Genomic DNA, 21,569 nt, shown 5'->3' on the forward strand with positions numbered 1-21,569 from the left:
ATCCTTAAAATTTGACACTTTTTTTATTTTAAATGACTGCAAATTTTTAAAAAATATATTTTAAAAAGGTGTTAAAAAAAAAAAATCACATTTGTGTTTACCAAAATGGAAAAAAAATCCTCAAAGTTCCTCAAAAGTTTTTTTTTTTTTTAATGTTTGCAAATTAATAAACAAATCGCATTCTTAGCATCATTTCATGTAAACACCTTTTCTGAAATTAGGGGGAAAAAATACCCTCAAAATTTTACACACAACACCCCATGATGACAATATACGGCTTTTAAATTATTATTATTTTTTTCAAATGAATAACATTTAAAAGACAAAGAAATAACACAAACTTAGGGATTCACAGCAACAATTTATTCCGTACACAACACCCCATAATAACAATTATTATATATTTTTTTAAATCACCATTTTATTTTTCCAAAATGGGAAAAAAAATCTTTTAAATTTTACACTTACAATTTTTAATTGTTTTGCAAATGAAGACATTACATTTGCATACATGTTCACATCAACAATTTATATAACTGCCTTTAAAAAAACTAAAAAATGTAATCCCCCCCTCAAAATTCTACACACAACACACCATGATGACAACATCAACTGTTTTTTGAAAAGCAAATGCACATTTAGTTTTTCTCCCAAAAACAATTCTTTAAAATGTGACACTTTTTTTTTAAATGATTGCGAATTTTAAAAAAATTATTAAAAAAAGGTGTTAAAAAAAAAAATCGCATTTGTGTTTACCAAAATGGAAAAAAAATCCTCAAAGTTCCTCAAAAGTGTTTTTTTTTTTAATGTTTGCAAATTAATAAACAAATCGCATTCTTAGCATCATTTCATGTAAACACCTTTTCTGAAATTAGGGGGAAAAAATACCCTCAAAATTTTACACACAACACCCCATAATGACAATATACTTCTTTTAAATTATTATTATTTTTTTTCAAATAAATAACATTTAAAAGACAAAAATAAAACAAACTTAGGGATTCACAGCAACAATTTATTCCGTACACAACACCCCATAATAATTATTATATATTTTTTAAAATCACCATTTTATTTTTCCAAAATGGGAAAACAAATCCTTAAAATTTTACACTTACAATTTTTAATTTTTTTTGCAAATGAAGACATTACATTTGCATAAATGTTCACATTAACAATTTATGTAACTGCCTTTTAAAAAAAATTAAATTAAATTAAAAAAACCTCAAAATTCTACACACAACACCCCGTAATAACAATATACAGCTTTTTTGGACAAATGTATTACAAATAAATAACACAAACTTAGGTATTCACAGCAACAATTTGATTTTATACACAACACCCCATGATAACAAAAACTTGCATCACTTTTATTTTTCCAAAATGGGAAAAAAAATCTTTAAAATTTTACACTTAAATTATTTTTTTGCAAATAGAAGACATTACATGAGCATAAATATTCACTTTAACAATTGGTTGCCTTCTTTAAATAAATAAATAAATAAAACCCAATTTTTTTTTTTTAAATCACCATTTTATTTTTCCAAAATGGGAAAAAAATCTTTAAAATTTTACACTTAAATTATTTTTTTGCAAATAAAAGACATTACATGAGCATAAATATTCACTTTAACAATTGATTGCCTTCTTAAAATAAATAAATAAATAAAACCCAATTAATTTTTTTTAAATCACCATTTTATTTTTCCAAAATGGGAAAAAAATCTTTAAAATTTTACACTTAAATTATTTTTTTGCAAATAAAAGACATTACATGAGCATAAATATTCACTTTAACAATTGATTGCGCTCTTAAAATAAATAAATAAATAAAACCCAATTATTTTTATTTAAATCACCATTTTATTTTTCCAAAATGGGAAAAAAATCTTAAAAATTTTACACTTAAATTATTTTTTTGCAAATAAAAGACATTACATGAGCATAAATATTCACTTTAACAATTGATTGCCTTCTTAAAATAAATAAATAAATAAATAAATAAAACCCAATTATTTTTATTTAAATCACCATTTTATTTTTCCAAAATGGGAAAAAAATCTTTAAAATTTTACACTTAAATTATTTTTTTGCAAATAAAAGACATTACATGAGCATAAATATTCACTTTAACAACTGATTGCCTTCTTAAAATAAATAAATAAATAAATAAAACCCAATTATTTTTTTTAAATCACCATTTTATTTTTCCAAAATGGGAAAAAAAACAAAAAAACATTTTACACTTAAAATGTTTAATTTTTTTGCAAATCAAAGACATTACATTTGCATAAATGTTCACATTAACAATTTATATAACTGCCTTTAAAAAAGAAAAAATGTGAATCCCCCCTTCAAAATTCTACACACAATACCCTGTAATAATAACAATAAAAAACGTTTTTTAATTTAAATCACTATTTAAATTTTTTCAAAATGGGATTTTTTAAATTTTTTAATTTTTTTTACACTTTAGAAAATGTTTTTTTGCAAATAAAAAAAGTGGAAAAAGAAGACATTACATGTGCATAAATATTCACAGCCACAATTTAAAATCAACACACAACACATCACATCAGGTGGCTCGGTTAGCATGTAGCGTAGCATCATGCTCCAGTCGCCGCGTTATACTTTTCACCTTCAAGGACCTGTGCTATAGCAGCTGTGACGTGGCCGCGTCATACTTTTCACCTTCAAGGACCTGTGCTATAGCAGCTGTGACGTGGCCGCGTCATACTTTTCACCTTCAAGGACCTGTGCTATAGCAGCTGTGACGTGGCCGCGTCATACTTTTCACCTTCAAGGACCTGTGGCGCTTTTTTAATGACAAATGGATTTTTGGGTTTTGTTGGCCATCTTTATTATTGATTAGTTTGATTTGCTGTCGCTCACCTTGACTCCCTCACCTGACACTTTCCTCTCCTGGCAGGTGTCTCTTGATGAGCGTGTGACGCTGTAGCCAATCAGCAGCCTTGTGGGGACCAGCGAGGGGAGCAGGGAGCGGGGCGAGGGTCGGAAGATGGCCGAAAGCTGCAGACGGCCGCCCGGAGGGGGCGCTGTTCACCTCCTCTTCCTGCTGCTGCTGCTGCTGCCGGCCACGCTGGTCCTGCCATCGCACGCCGAAAGTCAGTATGATGATGTCATCAATATTAGCATTGTCATCTTAGCATGCTAGCTTTTTTGCTAATTTAGCAGGTGTACACCTCAGTCATATTTGAGGATTTGATACATGCTAACATTAGCATGCCAGCATTTAAAAACATTTTTTTAGGTACACACCTCAGAGTGATATGTGTTACAGTTAGCATTTTAACATTAGCATGCTAGCTTTTTTGCTAATTTAGCAGGTGTACACCTCAGTCATGTTTTAGCACTTGATACATGCTAACATTAGCATGCCAGCATTTTTCAAAATTTTTTTTAGGTACACACCTCAGAGTGATATATTTGTTATCAGTACCATTTTAGCATGTTAACATTAGCATGCTATATTTTTGCTAATTTAGCAGGTGTACACTTCAGTCATATTTTAGGACTTGATACATGCTAACATTAGCATGCCAGCTTATTTCAAACATTTTTTTAGGTGCACACCTCAGAGTGATGTGTTACTGTTAGCATTTTAGCATGTTAACATTAGCATGCTAGCTTTTATGCTAATTTAGCAAGTGTACACCTCAGTCATATTTTAGGACATTAGCTAACATTAACATGCCAGCATATTTCAATTTTTTTTTTAGGTACACACCTCAGATTGATATGTGTTACAGTTAGCATTTTTGCATGTTAACATTAGCATGCCAGCTTTTTTGCTAATTTAGCAGGTGTACACCTCAGTCATGTTTTAGGACTTGATACATGCTAACATTAGCATGCCAGCATTTTTCAATTTTTTTTTAGGTACACACCTCAGAGTGATATATTTGTTATCAGTACCATTTTAGCATGTTAACTTTAGCATGCTATATTTTTGCTAATTCAGCAGGTGTACACTTCAGTCATATTTTAGGACTTGATACATGCTAACAGTAGCATGCCAGCTTATTTCAAACATTTTTTTAGGTGCACACCTCAGAGTGATGTGTTGCTGTTAGCATTTTAGCATGTTAACATTAGCATGCTAGCTTTTTTGCTAATTTAGCAAGTGTACACCTCAGTCATATTTTAGGACATTTGCTAACATTAGCATGCCAGCATATCTCAATTTTTTTTTAGGTACACACCTCAGATAGATATGTGTTACAGTTAGCATTTTAGCATGTTAACATTAGCATGCTAGCTTTTTTGCTAATTTAGCAGGTGCGCACCTCAGTCATATTTTAGGACATTAGCTAACATTAGCATGCCAGCATATTTCAATTTTTTTTTAGGTACACACCTCAGATTGATATGTGTTACAGTTAGCATTTTTGCATGTTAACATTAGCATGCTAGCTTTTTTGCTAATTTAGCAGGTGTACACCTCAGTCATATTTTAGGACATTAGCTAACATTAGCATGCCAGCATATTTCAATTTTTTTTTTAGGTACACACCTCAGGGTGATATGTGTTACAGTTAGCATTTTAGCATGTTAACATTAGCATGCTAGCTTTTTTGCTAATTTAGCAGGTGTACACATCAGTCATATTTTAGGACATTAGCTAACATTAGCATGACAGCATATTTAATTTTTTTTTTTAGGTACACACCTCAGGGTGATATGTGTTACAGTTAGCATTTTAGCATGTTGACATTAGCATGTTAGCTTTTTTGCTAATTTAGCAGGTGTACACCTCAGTCATATTTTAGGACATTAGCTAACATTAGCATGCCAGCATATTTCAATTTTTTTTTAGGTACACACCTCAGATTGATATATGTTACAGTTAGCATTTTAGCATGTTAACATTAGCATGCTAGCTTTTTTGCTAATTTAGCAAGTGTACACCTCAGTCATGTTTTAGGACATTAGCTAACATTAGCATGCCAGCATATTTCAATTTTTTTTTAGGTACACACCTCAGATTGATATGTGTTACAGTTAGCATTTTTGCATGTTAACATTAGCATGCTAGCTTTTTTGCTAATTTAGCAGGTGTACACCTCAGTCATATTTTAGGACATTAGCTAACATTAGCATGCCAGCATATTTCAATTTTTTTTTTAGGTACACACCTCAGGGTGATATGTGTTACAGTTAGCATTTTAGCATGTTAACATTAGCATGCTAGCTTTTTTGCTAATTTAGCAGGTGTACACATCAGTCATATTTTAGGACATTAGCTAACATTAGCATGACAGCATATTTAATTTTTTTTTTTAGGTACACACCTCAGGGTGATATGTGTTACAGTTAGCATTTTAGCATGTTGACATTAGCATGTTAGCTTTTTTGCTAATTTAGCAGGTGTACACCTCAGTCATATTTTAGGACATTAGCTAACATTAGCATGCCAGCATATTTCAATTTTTTTTTAGGTACACACCTCAGATTGATATATGTTACAGTTAGCATTTTAGCATGTTAACATTAGCATGCTAGCTTTTTTGCTAATTTAGCAAGTGTACACCTCAGTCATGTTTTAGGACATTAGCTAACATTAGCATGCCAGCATATTTCAATTTTTTTTTTAGGTACACACCTCAGATTGATATGTGTTACAGTTAGCATTTTAGCATGTTAACATTAGCATGCTAGATTTTTTGCTAATTTAGCATGTGTACACCTCAGTCATATTTTAGGACATTAGCTAACATTAGCATGCCAGCATATTTCAATTTTTTTTTAGGTACACACTTCAGGGTGATATGTGTTACAGTTAGCATTTTAGCATGTTAACATTAGCATGCTAGCTTTTTTGCTAATTTAGCAGGTGTACACCTCAGTCATATTTTAGGACATTAGCTAACATTAGCATGCCAGCATATTTCAATTTTTTTTTATGTACACATCTCAGGGTGATATGTGTTACAGTTAGCATTTTAGCATGTTAACATTAGCATGCTAGCTTTTTTGCTAATTTAGCAGGTGTACACATCAGTCATATAACTATAAGCATGCGATTGTTAGTTTGTTAGCATAGTAACGTTAGCATATTAGCTTTTTAAGCTCATATTTTTTTGTTGCTTGATGCTATTTAGCCAGAGTGCTAACTGTTAGAATTTCAGTTTGGCTTTTTGAAACTTCTACAAAAAAAAATGTATATATTGTATTGGTTTTGAAAGTGAAAAGTACCAAAATGGTGGACGCATCCTTTGATTAGTCAGTCTGTGGCCCCCGGTGGGAAAAAGTTTGGGCGCCCCTGTTCTAGACGTTACTAGTGATGAGTAAATGGTGCCTCGGTGAGCGTGTGGCACACTCACTGGCTGTATTGACACTGTTGACGTTTCATAATGGCACCGCCTGCTGAATTAAGAAAGTCGCACCCGCAATTAAAAAATTGACGTTAGCAGATTTTGCAGTTTTTCAGCAAGTAACAGTAAACATGTTGCAGTACCTATAAAAGGCCACCGGGTGGCAGCACGTTCTCGAACAAAAGCACTGTAACATCTTAAGAGGATGACGTAAACAAACACCTGCTGTTTGTTGCCGTGGTGACAAGGTGTTGGCCAATCAGGGAAGTGCAAAGGCCAAAAGGCGACGGTCCAGCGGAGACCGAGGGTCAGCGAGCAGAAGCCGTGGGAAATTAAAATTTTAATAATAGAAAACTCATGGAGTCTCCCTGCTGACTCTCGTTTCCACGGCAACGCGGCCGAGCCGCATCCCTGGATGTTGTTGTAAGTGCTTTGTGGTCTCCTGCAGGCTCGCCCAGCTTCCTCAAGTCCCCCGACGACCAGACGGGGATTTCGGGCGGCGTGGCGTCCTTCGTGTGCCAGGCGGCGGGCGAGCCCACGCCTCGCATCACGTGGATGAAGAAGGGCAAGAAGGTCAGCTCGCAGCGCTTTGAGGTGAGACATCTTTATTTCTGACCTTTCCATCTACCTAACATGGGACTTTTTCATACTTTATATTGTTCTATTTGTTTTCGAATATTTTGCTATGAGCAATTTATCAATTTTTTCATGTTTTAATGTACAGTGCACTATAAATAAAATCATTATTTTAATAATATTATTTGAAGTATCAAATGTCGTGTCACATCACAATTAATATAACATGTTGAAAATATTTAAAAAGTATACCTAAAAATATTTTTATGATGAATTAATCATGTTTTAATGTAAAGTGCATTATATATAAAATGATTATATTATCAGTAATATTAATTACAATATTAATATTTTAAATATTACATGCACACAAATCTTGTCATGTTAGGAGTATTCTAAAAATATACCTTTTAAAGATATTTTATGATGCATTTTTCAATTATTTTCATTATTCAAGCTCAAATGTATTAAAATTAAGGCAAAAAAAAAAAGTTCAGCACAGTTTTTGAAAATATTTTAAAAATCATTTAAGTTATGATTTTAAAGTTATGTTTAGTTAAATTTTTTTGGTTTGAACTTTTTTATTGAAGATAAAATGACTTGAATTTAAAATGTCAATACATTTTAGAGTTACGTTTTAAAAAGTCATTTTTTTCTACAAAACACAAAATCAACCAAAGGTGTCCAAAAATAAGCAAACATTTTGCAAAAGTACTAAGTAAAGTACGAAAAAATAACAAGTTCAGCACAGTTTAGAAAATATTCTTAAAAACATTTAAGTTATGATTTGAAAGTTATGTTACATTTTTTTATAAATGTAAAAGTTTTTTGTTTTTTTTTTCATTTTAACTTTTTAAATGTAGATACAGTTACTTAAATTTTAAATTTCAATACATTTTACAGTTACATTTAAAAAGTCATTTTTTTTCTACAAAACACAAAATCAACCAAAGGAGTCCAAAAATAAGCAAACATTTTGCAAAAGTACTAAGTAAAGTACGAAAAAAAAAATGTCAACACATTTTTAGAGAATATATTCAAAAACATTTAAATTATGATTTTAAAGTTATGTTAAATTTTCTTATGAATGTAAAAAAAAATGTTTTTTTTCATTTTAACTTTTTTAATGAAGATAAAATGAGTTGAATTTCAAATTTCAATACATTTTAGAGTTACGTTTTAAAAAGTTATTTTTTCCTACAAAACACAAAATCAACCAAAGGTGTCCAAAAATAAGCAAACATTTTGCAAAAGTACTAAGTAAAGTACGAAAAAAAAAAAAAAAAGTTCTGCACAGTTTTAGAAAATATTCTTAAAAACATTTAAGTTATGATTTGAAAGTTATGTTACATTTTTTTATGAATGTAAAAGTTTTTTTTTTTTTTTTCATTTTAACTTTTTTAATGAAGATACAATTACTTAAATTTAAAATGTCAATACATTTTACAGTTACATTTAAAAAGTCATTTTTTTCTACAAAACATAAAATCAACCAAAGGTGTCCAAAAATAAGCAAACATTTTGCAAAAGTACTAAGTAAAGTACGGGAAAAAAAAATGTCAACACATTTTTAGAGAATATATTCAAAAACATTTAAGTTATGATTTTAAAGTTATGTTAAATTTTCTTATGAATGTAAAAAAAAATATTTTTTTCATTTTAACTTTTTTAATGAAGATAAAATGACTTGAATTTCAAATTTCAATACATTTTAGAGTTACGTTTAAAAAATCCAAAAGTCACGTTTTTCTACAAAACACAAAATCAACCAAAGGAGTCCAAAAATAAGCAAACATTTTGCAAAAGTACTAAGTAAAGTACGAAAAAAAACAAGTTCAGCACAGTTTTAGAAAATATTTTTAAAAACATTTAAATTATGATTTTAAAGTTATGTTAAAAAATGTTATGAATTTAAAATTGAATTTTATTTTTTTTCATTTTAACTTTTTTAATGAACATAAAATTACTTAAATATAAAATGTCATTACATTTTAGAGCTACATTTAAAAAGTCAAATAGTCTTTTTTTTTCTACAAAACACAAAATCAACCAAAGGTGTCCAAAAATAAGCAAACATTTTGCAAAAGTACTAAGTAAAGTACGAGAAAAAACCAAGTTCAGCACAGTTTTAGAAAATATTTAAAAAAAAAACATTTAAGTTATGATTTTAAAGTTATTATGTTCAATTGTTTTATGGTTGTAAAAATTAATTTTATTTTTTTCCTTTTAACTTTTTTTAATGAAGATAAAATGACTTGAATTCAAAATTTCAATATAATTTAGAGTTACGTTTAAAAAATCCAAAAGTCATTTTTTTCTACAAAACATAAAATCAACCAAAGGTGTCCAAAAATAAGCCAACAATTTTGCAAAAGTACTAAGTAAAGTACGAAAAAAAACAAGTTCAGCACAGTTTTAGAAAATATTTTTAAAAACATTTAAATTATGATTTTAAAGTTATGTTAAATTTTTTTATGAATTTAAAATTGAATTTTTTTTTTTTTCATTTTAACTTTTTTAATGAACATAAAATTACTTAAATGTAAAATGTCATTACATTTTAGAGCTACATTTAAAAAGTCAAATAGTCATTTTTTTTCTACAAAACACAAAATCAACCAAAGGTGTCCAAAAATAAGCAAACATTTTGCAAAAGTACTAAGTAAAGTATAAATAAAAAACAAGTTCAGCACATTTTTAGAAAATATATATTTTTTAAAAATGTAAGTTATGATTTCAAAGTTATAATGTTCAATTGTTTTATGAATGTAAAAATGAATTATTTTTTTTATTTTATTTTAACTTTTTTTAATGAAGATAAAATTACATGAATTTAAAAGTTCAATACATTTTAGAGTTATGATTAAAAAGTCATTTTTTTCCTACAAAACACAAAATCAACCAAAGGTGTCCAAAAATAAGCAAACATTTTGCTAAAGTACTAAGTAAAGTATAAAAAAAAACAAGTTCAGCACATTTTTAGAAAATATTTTCTAAAACATTTAAGTTATAATTTGAAAGTTATGTAAAAAAAAAAATGTATGAATGTAAAAATGGATTTTATTTTTTTCCTTTTAACTTTTTTTAATGAAGATAACATGACTTGAATTTAAAATTTCAATACATTTTAGAGTTATGATTAAAAAGTCATTTTTTTCTATGAAAACACAAAATCAACCAAAGGTGTCCAAAAATAAGCCAACAATTTTGCAAAAGTACTAAGTAAAGTACAAAAAAAATAAAAGTTCAGCACAGTTTTAGAAAATATTTTAAAAAACATTTAAGTTATGATTTTAAAGTTATGTAAAACAATTTTATGAATTTAAAAATGAATTTAATTTTTTAAACTTTTTTTTTTTTAGATAAAATGACTTGAATTTAACATTTCAATACATTTTAGAGTTACATTTAAAGTCATTTTTTTCTACAAAACATAAAATCAACCAAATGAGTTAAAAAATAAGCAAACATTTTGCAAAAATACTAAGGAAAGTATATAAAAACAAAACAAGTTCAGCACATTTTTAGAACATACTTTCAAAAACATTTAGGTTGTGATTTTAAAGTTATGTTACATTTTTTTATGAATGTAAAAATGAATTTTATTTTATTTTTTTAAACTTTTTTTAACGAAGATAAAATGACTTGAATTTAAAATTTCAATACATTTTAGAGCTCCATTTAAAAGGTCATTTTTTTTCCTACAAAACATAAAATCAACCAAAGGTGTCCAAAAATATGCAAACATTTTGCAAAAGTACTAAGTAAAGTATGAAAAAAAACAAGTTCAGCACATTTTTAGAAAATATTTTTAAAAACATTTAAGTTATGATTTTAAAGTTATGTTAAAAAAATGTATGAATGTAAAAATGATTTTTTTTTTTTCATTTTAACTTTTTTTAATGATGATAAAATGACTTGAATTAAAAATGTCAATACATTTTAGAGTAACATTTAAAGTCATTTTTTCCCTACAAAACACAAAATCAACCAAAGGTGTCCAAAAATAAGCAAACATTTTGCAAAAGTACTAAGTAAAGTACGAAAAAAAAACAAGTTCAGCACAGTTTTCGAAAATATTTTGAAAAACATTTAAGTTATGTTAACATTTTTTATGAATGTAAAAATGAATTTTATTTTTTTCATTTTAACTTTTTTTTATGAAGATAAAATGACTTGAATTTAAAATGTCAATACATTTTAGAGCTCCATTTAAAAGGTCATTTTTAGAGTCATTTTTTTTCTACAACACACAAAATCAACCAAAGGTGTCCAAAAATATGCAAACATTTTGCAAAAGTACTAAGTAAAGTACGGAAAAAAAATAAGTTCAGCACATTTTTAGAAAATATTTTTAAAAACATTTAAGTTATGATTTTAAAGTTTTGTTAAATTTTTTTATGAATGTAAAAATGAATTACATTTTTTTGTTTTTAACTTTTTTTAAAGAAGATAAAATGACTTGAATTTAAAATTTCAATGCATTTTAGAGTTACGTTGAAAAAAATCCAAAAGTCATGTTTTTCTACAACACACAAAATCAACCAAAGGTGTCCAAAAATAAGCAAACATTTTGTAAAAGTACTAAGTAAAGTACGAAAAAAAACCAAGTTCAGCACAGTTTTCGAAAATATTTTGAAAAACATTTAAGTTATCATTTTAAAGTTATGTTAACATTTTTTATGAATGTAAAAATGAATTTTATTTTTTTTATTTTAACTTTTTTTAATGAAGATAAAATGACTTGAATTTAAAATTTCAATACATTTTAGAGCTCCATTTAAAAGGTCTTTTTTTTCTACAAAACACCAAATCAACCAAAGGTGTCCAAAAGTTCAGCACATTTTTAGAAAATATTTTTAAAATCATTTAAGTTATGATTTTAAAGTTTTGTTGAATTTTTTTATGAATGTAAAAATGAATTAAATTTTTTTATTTTTAACTTTTTTTAAAGAAGATAAAATGACTTGAATTTAAAATTTCAATACATTTTAGAGTTACGTTGAAAAAAATCCAAAAGTCATGTTTTTCTACAAAACACAAAATCAACCAAAGGTGTCCAAAAATAAGCCAACATTTTGCAAAAGTACTAAGTAAAGTACGGAAAAAAAAAAGTTCAGCACAGTTTTCGAAAATATTTTCAAAAACATTTAAGTTATCATTTTAAAGTTATGTTAAAAAATTTTATGAATGTAAAAATGAATTTTATTTTTTTTCATTTTAACTTTTTTTAATGAAGATAAAATGACTTGAATTTAAAATTTCAATACATTTTAGAGCTCCATTTAAAAGGTCTTTTTTTTTCTACAAAACACAAAATCAACCAAAGGTGTCCAAAAATATGCAAACATTTTGCAAAAGTACTAAGTAAAGTATGAAAAAAAAAGCAAGTTCAGCACATTTTTAGAAAATATTTTTAAAAACATTTAAGTTATGATTTTAAAGTTTTGTTAAATTTTTTTATGAATGTAAAAATTAATTACATTTTTTTGTTTTTAACTTTTTTTAAAGAAGATAAAATGACTTGAATTTAAAATTTCAATACATTTTAGAGCTCCATTTAAAAGGTCATTTTTAGAGTCATTTTTTTTCTACAACACACAAAATCAACCAAAGGTGTCCAAAAATATGCAAACATTTTGCAAAAGTACTAAGTAAAGTACGGAAAAAAAATAAGTTCAGCACATTTTTAGAAAATATTTTTAAAAACATTTAAGTTATGATTTTAAAGTTTTGTTAAATTTTTTTATGAATGTAAAAATGAATTACATTTTTTTGTTTTTAACTTTTTTTAAAGAAGATAAAATGACTTGAATTTAAAATTTCAATACATTTTAGAGTTACGTTGAAAAAAATCAAAAAGTCATGTTTTTCTACAAAACACAAAATCAACCAAAGGTGTCCAAAAATAAGCAAACATTTTGTAAAAGTACTAAGTAAAGTACGAAAAAAAACCAAGTTCAGCACAGTTTTCGAAAATATTTTGAAAAACATTTAAGTTATCATTTTAAAGTTATGTTAACATTTTTTATGAATGTAAAAATGAATTTTATTTTTTTCATTTTAACTTTTTTTAATGAAGATAAAATGACTTGAATTTAAAATGTCAATACACTTTAGAGCTCCATTTAAAAGATCTTTTTTTTTCTACAAAACACAAAATCAACCAAAGGTGTCCAAAAGTTCAGCACATTTTTAGAAAATATTTTTAAAATCATTTAAGTTATGATTTTAAAGTTTTGTTGAATTTTTTTATGAATGTAAAAATGAATTAATTTTTTTTATTTTTAACTTTTTTTAAAGAAGATAAAATGAATTGAATTTAAAATTTCAATACATTTTAGAGTTACGTTGAAAAAAATCCAAAAGTCATGTTTTTCTACAAAACACAAAATCAACCAAAGGTGTCCAAAAATAAGCCAACATTTTGCAAAAGTACTAAGTAAAGTACGAAAAAAAAAAAGTTCAGCACAGTTTTCGAAAATATTTTCAAAAACATTTAAGTTATCATTTTAAAGTTATGTTAAAAAAATTTATGAATGTAAAAATTAATTTTCTTTTTTTTCATTTTAACTTTTTTTAATGAAGATAAAATGACTTGAATTTAAAATTTCAATACATTTTAGAGCTCCATTTAAAAGGTCTTTTTTTTTTCTACAAAACACAAAATCAACCATAGGTGTCCAAAAATATGCAAACATTTTGCAAAAGTACTAAGTAAAGTATGAAAAAAAAGCAAGTTCAGCACATTTTTAGAAAATATTTTAAAAAAACATTTAAGTTATGATTTTAAAGTTATGTTAAAAAAAATTATGAATGTAAAAATGATTTTTTTTTTTTTCATTTTAACTTTTTTTAATGATGATAAAATGACTTGAATTAAAAATGTCAATACATTTTAGAGTTACATTTAAAGTCATTTTTTTCTACAAAACACAAAATCAACCAAAGGAGTCAAAAAAATAAGCAAACATTTTGCAAAAGTACTAAGTAAAGTACGGAAAAAAAAGTTCAGCACAGTTTTAGAAAATATTTAAAAAAAACATTTAAGTTATCATTTTAAAGTTATGTTAAAATTTTTAATGAATGTAAAAATGAATTTAATTTTTTTCATTTTAACTTTTTTTAATGAAGATAAAATGACTTGAATTTAAAATTTCAATAAATTTTAGAGCTCCATTTAAAAGGTCATTTTTAGAGTCATTTTTTTTCTACAAAACACAAAATCAACCAAAGGTGTCCAAAAATAAGCAAACATTTTGCAAAAGTACTAAGTAAAGTACGGAGAAAAAAAATAAGTTCAGCACATTTTTAGAAAATATTTTTAAAAACATTTAAGTGATGATTTTAAAGTTTTGTTAAATTTTTTTATGAATGTAAAAATTAATTGTAATTTTTTCATTTTAACTTTAATAATTTTAGCGGGCTTGATGGCTTGTTGAGCGTTCCCGCAGGCACGGCGTTGTTGCTGGGCTGCGATGGTGGGCGGGGCTTGGCGTGGAAGGAAATGGAGAGGATTGTGTTTAAGAGCTTATGGCGTCACGCAAGCGCAGGATGGGATTTCCCCACCTTTCACCTTTTTGTGTGGACAAAGAATGTTGCTTCCGTGAGGATCGGCGTCACCTTTCACCGTAATTAAAGGCCGCCATGACGGTATCGCCGCTAATGAAACACCATCCCTGCGAGCATGAAGTCGTTCCGGGAATCAGGAATGTTCCACCTGTTCTCGTCTGAGGGTGAGGGGGGGTGAGGGGGGGTTCTGCTACCTCCAGGAACAGAATTCACCTCCCTCATTAGCGCAGGAATGTTCTTCACACGCTGCAGCACGGCGGAAGTGTCCTGACCTCCCGAGGCTTCCAGAACATTCCCTCACATAGCTGATGTCCACTCAAGCTCGTCACGGCCCACAAAACTTCCTCCTTTGGCGGCGCCGCGCCTGGTGGTCCCTCGCTGGAGCGCCGAAGCTCCTCGGAAGCTTCTCAGTTAAGACGTGACAAACTCCAGAAGCAGGGAAGTTGTCACGTTGTGTAAATGGTAAATAAAAAGAGAATACAACAAATCCTTTTCAACTTATATTCAATTGAATAGACTGCAAAGACAAGACAAACTTTGTTATTTTTGGATAAAATATTAGCTCATTTGGAATTGGATGCCTGGAACATGTTTCAAAAAAGCTGGCACAAGTGGCAAAAAAGAGTGAGAAAGTTGAGGAATGCTGAAAACATTTAAGTTGTGATTTTAAAGTTATGTTCAATTGTTTTATGAATGTAACAATTCATTTTATTTTTTTCATTTCAACTTTTTTTAATGAAGATAAAACGACTTGAATTTAAAATGTCAATACAATTTAGAGTTACGTTTAAAAAGTCATTTTTTTCTACAAAACACAATCAACCAAAGGTGTCCAAAAATAAGCAAACATTTTGCAAAAGTACTAAGTACGTAAAAAAAAAAACTAGTTCAGCACAGTTTTAGAAAATATTTTTAAAAACATTCAAGTTATGTTCAATTGTTTTATGAATGTAAAAATAAATTATATTTTTTTCATTTGAACTTTTTTTAATGAAGATAAAATGATTTGAATTTAAAATTTCAATACATTTTAGAGTTACATTTAAAAAGTCTTTTTTTTCCTACAAAACACAAAATCAACCAAAGGTGTCCAAAACTGAGCAAACATTTTGCAAAAGTACTAAGTAAAGTACGAAAAAAAACAAGTTCAGCACAGTTTTAGAAAATATTTTTAAAAACATTTAAGTTACGATTTTAAAGTTATGTTAAAAAATTTTATGAATTTAAATTTGAATTTAATTTTTTTATTTTTTTAAATGAAGATAAAATGACTTGAATTTAAAATTTCAATACATTTTAGAGTTACATTTACAGTCATTTTTTTCCTACAAAACACAAAATCAACCAAAGGTGTCCAAAAATAAGCAAACATTTTGCAAAAGTACTAAGTAAAGTACGGGGAAAAAAACTAGTTCAGCACAGTTTTAGAAAGTATTTTTAAAAACATTCAAGTTATGATTTTAAAGTTATGTTCAATTGTTTTATGAATGTAAAAATAAATTATAATTTTTTTCATTTGAACTTTTTTTAATGAAGATAAAATGATTTGAATTTAAAATTTCAATACATTTTAGAGTTACATTTAAAAAGTCTTTTTTTCTACAAAACACAAAATCAACCAAAGGTGTCCAAAACTAAGCAAACATTTTGCAAAAGTACCAAATAAAGTACGAAAAAAATAAGTTCAGCACAGTTTTAGAAAATATTTTTTTAAAACATTTAAGTTATAATTTTAAATTTATGTTAATTTTTTTTTTTGCATTTTAACTTTTTTAATGAAGATAAAATTACTTAAATTTAAAATGTCAATACCTTTTAGAGCTACATTTAAAAATTCAATGAAGATAAAATGACTTGAATTTAAAATTTCAATACATTTTAGAGTTACATTTAAAGTCATTTTTTTCTACAAAACGCAAAATCCACCAAAGGAGTTAAAAAATAAGCAAACATTTTGCAAAAGTACTAAGTATGAAAAAAAAACAAGTTCAGCACAGTTTTAGAAAATATTTTTAAAAAATATTTAAGTTATGATTTTAAAGTTATGTTAAAAAATTTTTTTTTCATTTTAACTTTTTTAATGAAGATAAAATTACTTAAATTTAAAATGTCAATACCTTTTAGAGCTACATTTAAAAATTCAAATAGTCATTTTTTTTCTACAAAAACACAAAATCAACAAAAGGGGTCCAAAAATAAGCAAACATTTTGCAAAAGTACTAAGCAAAGTACGAAAAAAAATAAGTTCAGCACATTTTTAGAAAATATTTTTAAAAACATTTAAGTTATAATTTTAAAGTTTTGTTAACATTTTTTATGAATGTAAAAATGAATTAAATGTTTTTATTTTTAACTTTTTTTAAAGAAGATAAAATGACTTGAATTTAAAATTTCAATACATTTTAGAGTTACGTTGAAAAAAATCCAAAAGTCATGTTTTTCTACAAAACACAAAATCAACCAAAGGTGTCCAAAAATAAGCAAACATTTTGCAAAAGTACTAAGTAAAGTACGAAAAAAAAAAAGTTCAGCACAATTTTCGAAAATATTTTCAAAAACATTTAAGTTATAATTTTAAAGTTATGTTAAAAAATTTTATGAATGTAAAAATGAATTTTATTTTTTTCATTAGAACTTTTTTTAATGAAGATAAAATGACTTGAATTTAAAATTTAAATACATTTTAGAGTTACATTTAAAGTCATTTTTTTTCTACAAATGCAAAATCAACCAAAGGTGTCCAAAAATAAGTAAACATTTTGCAAAAGTACTAAGTAAAGTATGAAAGAAAAAAAAAAGTTCAGCACAGTTTTAGAAAATATTTTTTAAAATATTTAACTTATGATTTTAAAGTTATGTTAAATTTGTTTTTTTTTCAATTTAACTTTTTTAATGAAGATAAAATTACTTAAATTTAAAATGTCAATACCTTTTAGAGCTACATTTAAAAAGTCAAATAGTCATTTTTTTTCTACAAAAACACAAAATCAACAAAAGGGGTCCAAAAATAAGCAAACATTTTGCAAAAGTACTAAGTAAAGTACGAAAAAAAATAAGTTCAGCACATTTTTAGAAAATATTTTTAAAAACATTTAAGTTATGATTTTAAAGTTTTGTTAACATTTTTTATGAATGTAAAAATGAATTAAATTTTTTTATTTTTAACTTTTTTTAAAGAAGATAAAATGACTTGAATTTAAAATTTCAATACATTTTAGAGTTACGTTGAAAATAATCCAAAATTCATGTTTTTCTACAAAACACAAAATCAACCAAAGGTGTCCAAAAATAAGCAAACATTTTGCAAAAGTACTAAGTAAAGTACGAAAAAAAAAAGTTCAGCACAATTTTCGAAAATATTTTCAAAAACATTTAAGTTATAATTTTAAAGTTATGTTAAAAAATTTTATGAGTGTAAAAATGAATTTTATTTTTTTCATTAGAACTTTTTTTAATGAAGATAAAATGACTTGAATTTAAAATTTCAATACATTTTAGAGTTACATTTAAAGTCATTTTTTTCTACAAAACGCAAAATCCACCAAAGGAGTTAAAAAATAAGTAAACATTTTGCAAAAGTACTAAGCAAAGTATGAAAAAAAACAAGTTCAGCACATTTTTAGAATTTTTTAAAAAAACATTTAAGTTATGATTTTAAAGTTTTGTTAACATTTTTTATGAATGTAAAAATGAATTACATTTTTTTATTTTTAACTTTTTTTAAAGAAGATAAAATGACTTGAATTTAAAATTTCAATACATTTTAGAGTTACGTTTAAAAAAATCCAAAAGTCATGTTTTTCTACAAAACACAAAATCAACCAAAGGTGTCCAAAAATAAGCAAACATTTTGCAAAAGTACTAAGTAAAGTACGAATTTAAAAAAAAGTTCAGCACAGTTTTCGAAAATATTTTCAAAAACATTTATGTTATGATTTTAAAGTTATGTTAAAAAATTTTATGAATGTAAAAATGAATTTTATTTTTTTCATTAGAACTTTTTTTAATGAAGATAAAATGACTTGAATTTAAAATTTCAATACATTTTAGAATTACATTTAAAGTCTTTTTTTTTCTACAAAACACAAAATCCACCAAAGGAGTTAAAAAATAAGTAAACATTTTGCAAAAGTATGAAAAAAAAAACAAGTTCAGCACAGTTTTAGAAAATATTTTTTAAAAATATTTAAGTTATGATTTTAAAGTTATGTAAAATTATTATTTTTTTTTTCATTTTAACTTTTTTAATAAAGATAAAATTACTTACATTTAAAATGTCAATACCTTTTAGAGCTACATTTAAAAAGTCAAATAGTCATTTTTTTTCCTACAAAATCAACAAAAGGGGTCCAAAAATAAGCAAACATTTTGCAGAAGTACTAAGTAAAGTACACAAAAAAAAAAGTTCAACAAAGTTTTAGAAAATATTTGTGTAGAACGGAGGATTCGATGGTGTCAAAAAAGCACAAATGACACGTTTGCTAATAAACAGTCTGGGAGCCACTTTCCCAGACTTCTCTGCACTCCAGGGAGGATTCTTGCCAGACCCTCGGCAGCTGCGTCGTCATGGTACATTTTCAAAAATGGGAATTTGTGCCACGGGTGCTGGAACTCTTCCCGACACGCGTCATATGTTGTATTACGTGTCATATGTTGTGTTACGTGTCATATGTTGTGTTACGTGCCAACGTCCTACTTCGCCGACATAACAAGCAGATGTTGGTAAAAAGGTGGTGAAAAATTGGCGTTACCAATCACCGTGTGCCAAATAGACAGTTTCTTCCCCCAGGCTAGGCTTGTACAGAGTACCGGTACTAGTACTAGTATAGTATCGTGGTACTAATGGATCAAACACGCTACTATACTCTGTTTGAAAAAGTACCGGTTCCCCGGCATGACGTCACGTGGTGACATTGCTGGTTTTACGGGCAGAGGAGCATGTTGGGCAGCGCGCACACACAGAGTACTTACAAGCAGACACAGTGTGTAGACAGAAAAGGGAGAATGGACGCATTTTGGTGTAAAAAGATAAAGGTGAAGTTTTAACACTGAAACACCCTCAGGAAGAGCTGCTTTAAGACATGGCTAGCTAGCTAGTGTTTTAGCTACTTCTAAATCACTAATCCTCTCCTCTGTGGTGACAAAGTAAGTTTCTTACAAGTAGCATTATCACTGGAGGAGGAGGAATAGCTAAACATGCTTCACTACACACCGTAGGAGGATACAATAGCTCACCGGCGTCACAATGTAAACAAACGCCATGGGTGGATCTACACCTGACATCCACTGTAATGATACCAAGTAAGAGCGTATCTAGTCGATACTACATTGATATTTTTTATCGTCACAAAATCTTTTGAAATTCATATTATGTTTATAAAGTCAGTAAATACGTCCCTGGACACATGAGGACTTTGAATATGACCAATGTATGATCCTGTAACTACTTGGTATCGGATCCAAAACTAATGTCAAGTATCAAAGAAGAGAAGCGTAAGTGATTATTACATTTGAACAGAAGTGTGTTGGTGTTCCTGGGATTAAAGGCCACACCTTTTCTCCTATTGTGGCCCAATTTTGGCCAAAGATAAGACCTTCTGGAGGAAAGTTCTGTGGACTGCACCTGGTAGGTAATGCTAATTCTGATTGTAAAGTCATAAACAAATAAGGATTGGTGGTGTTATCCTCCAGTCCTGTAGGGGGCAGTAACACAGGTGCCTCAATGTTTGTTGTCCTTTCGCTCGCCGTCGCAATTTTGTTACGGTTTAGTTTCATTTCCAAAACTCGGCCGCCCCTAGCGTCAATGCTAAGGTAATCGGCGTCTCTCTCTCTGTCGATCAGGTGATCGAGTTCGACGACGGCTCGGGCTCCGTCCTCCGCATCCAGCCGCTGAGGACCCACCGCGACGAGGCCATCTACGAGTGCACGGCCACCAACAGCGCGGGCGAGATCAACACCAGCGCCAAGCTCACCGTCCTGGAAGGTGAGTCCCGCTAGCCAAAATAGGGAAATATCCAAATATGACATCTTTGTGCTCAAATATCAAATCAAAACATTCATACTTTTGTTAATTAATAGTTAGGACATTTCACCTTTTTCTCATTATTTTTTTCTTGCTCTTTTTCTTGCACTTTTAATGTTGTTTTTTCATACTGAAAAGTCAAACACGGGGGGGCCATTTTGGTATGTATTTTTTTAAATAAAAATGCTTTTAAACAGATATTTATATTTAAAGACACAACTTTCTTATAGGTGACTAAGTATATTATTATTATATATTAGTTAAACATTTTCAGCTTTTTCTCATTACATACCCATTTTTTTATTTTTTTTGCTCTTTTTCTTGCACTTTTAATGTTGTTTTTTCATACTGAAAAGTCAAATACGGGGGGGGGCATTTTGGTATATATTTTTTAAAATAAAAATGCTTTTAAACAGATATTTATATTTAAAGACACAACTTTCTTATAGGTGACTAAGTACATTATTATTAAATATTAGTTAAACATTTTCAGCTTTTTCTCATTACATACCCATTTTTAATTTTTTTTGCTCTTTTTCTTGCACTTTTAATGTTGTTTTTTCATACTGAAAAGTCAAATACGCGGGGGCCATTTTGGTATATATTTTTTTGAATGAAAATGCTTTTAAACAGATATTTATATTTAAAGACACAACTTTCTTATAGGTGACTAAGTACATTATTATTAAATATTAGTTAAACATTTTCAGCTTTTTCTCATTACATACCCATTTTTTATTTTTTTTGCTCTTTTTCTTACACTTTTAATGTTGTTTTTCCCCCTGTAAGAATAGAATAATAGTAATAATACTACTACCAATAATATGATTGTGTGAGTGCATGGCCGAGTGTGTCAAAAATGATGTTACACATTTAAATGTTTATTATTGTTTTTGTATTTCTTCAAATTAATAGTTAGTGTTATCTAATTTTTGTAATAAAATAACTAAACTTTGTTTGTATTTTAAGTATATTGTATTTTTATTTTGAAGGCTTTTTCACTGAAAAGTTAAGAATCGGGGGCGGGGGGCATTTTGGTATTTATTTTTTTTAAATGGTTT

The 21,569-nt window shown here is 27.6% G+C and overlaps 1 protein-coding gene across 1 annotated transcript in view; it reads left to right on the forward strand.

Annotated features, from left to right (window-relative positions):
- Window positions 1-2,967: 2,967 nt before the first annotated feature.
- Window positions 2,968-21,569, forward strand: part of ptprfa (protein tyrosine phosphatase receptor type Fa) — a 195,216-nt gene continuing 176,614 nt past the window's right edge. Inside the window, 3 exon segments of the mRNA XM_062038655.1 lie at window positions 2,968-3,128; window positions 6,787-6,932; window positions 20,328-20,469. Coding sequence (XP_061894639.1) covers window positions 3,023-3,128; window positions 6,787-6,932; window positions 20,328-20,469 — 394 coding nt within the window. The 5' untranslated portion in view covers window positions 2,968-3,022.

The sequence above is a fragment of the Entelurus aequoreus genome, linkage group LG27 (assembly GCF_033978785.1).
Source record: "Entelurus aequoreus isolate RoL-2023_Sb linkage group LG27, RoL_Eaeq_v1.1, whole genome shotgun sequence".
In the NCBI taxonomy this organism is placed as follows: domain Eukaryota; kingdom Metazoa; phylum Chordata; class Actinopteri; order Syngnathiformes; family Syngnathidae; genus Entelurus; species Entelurus aequoreus.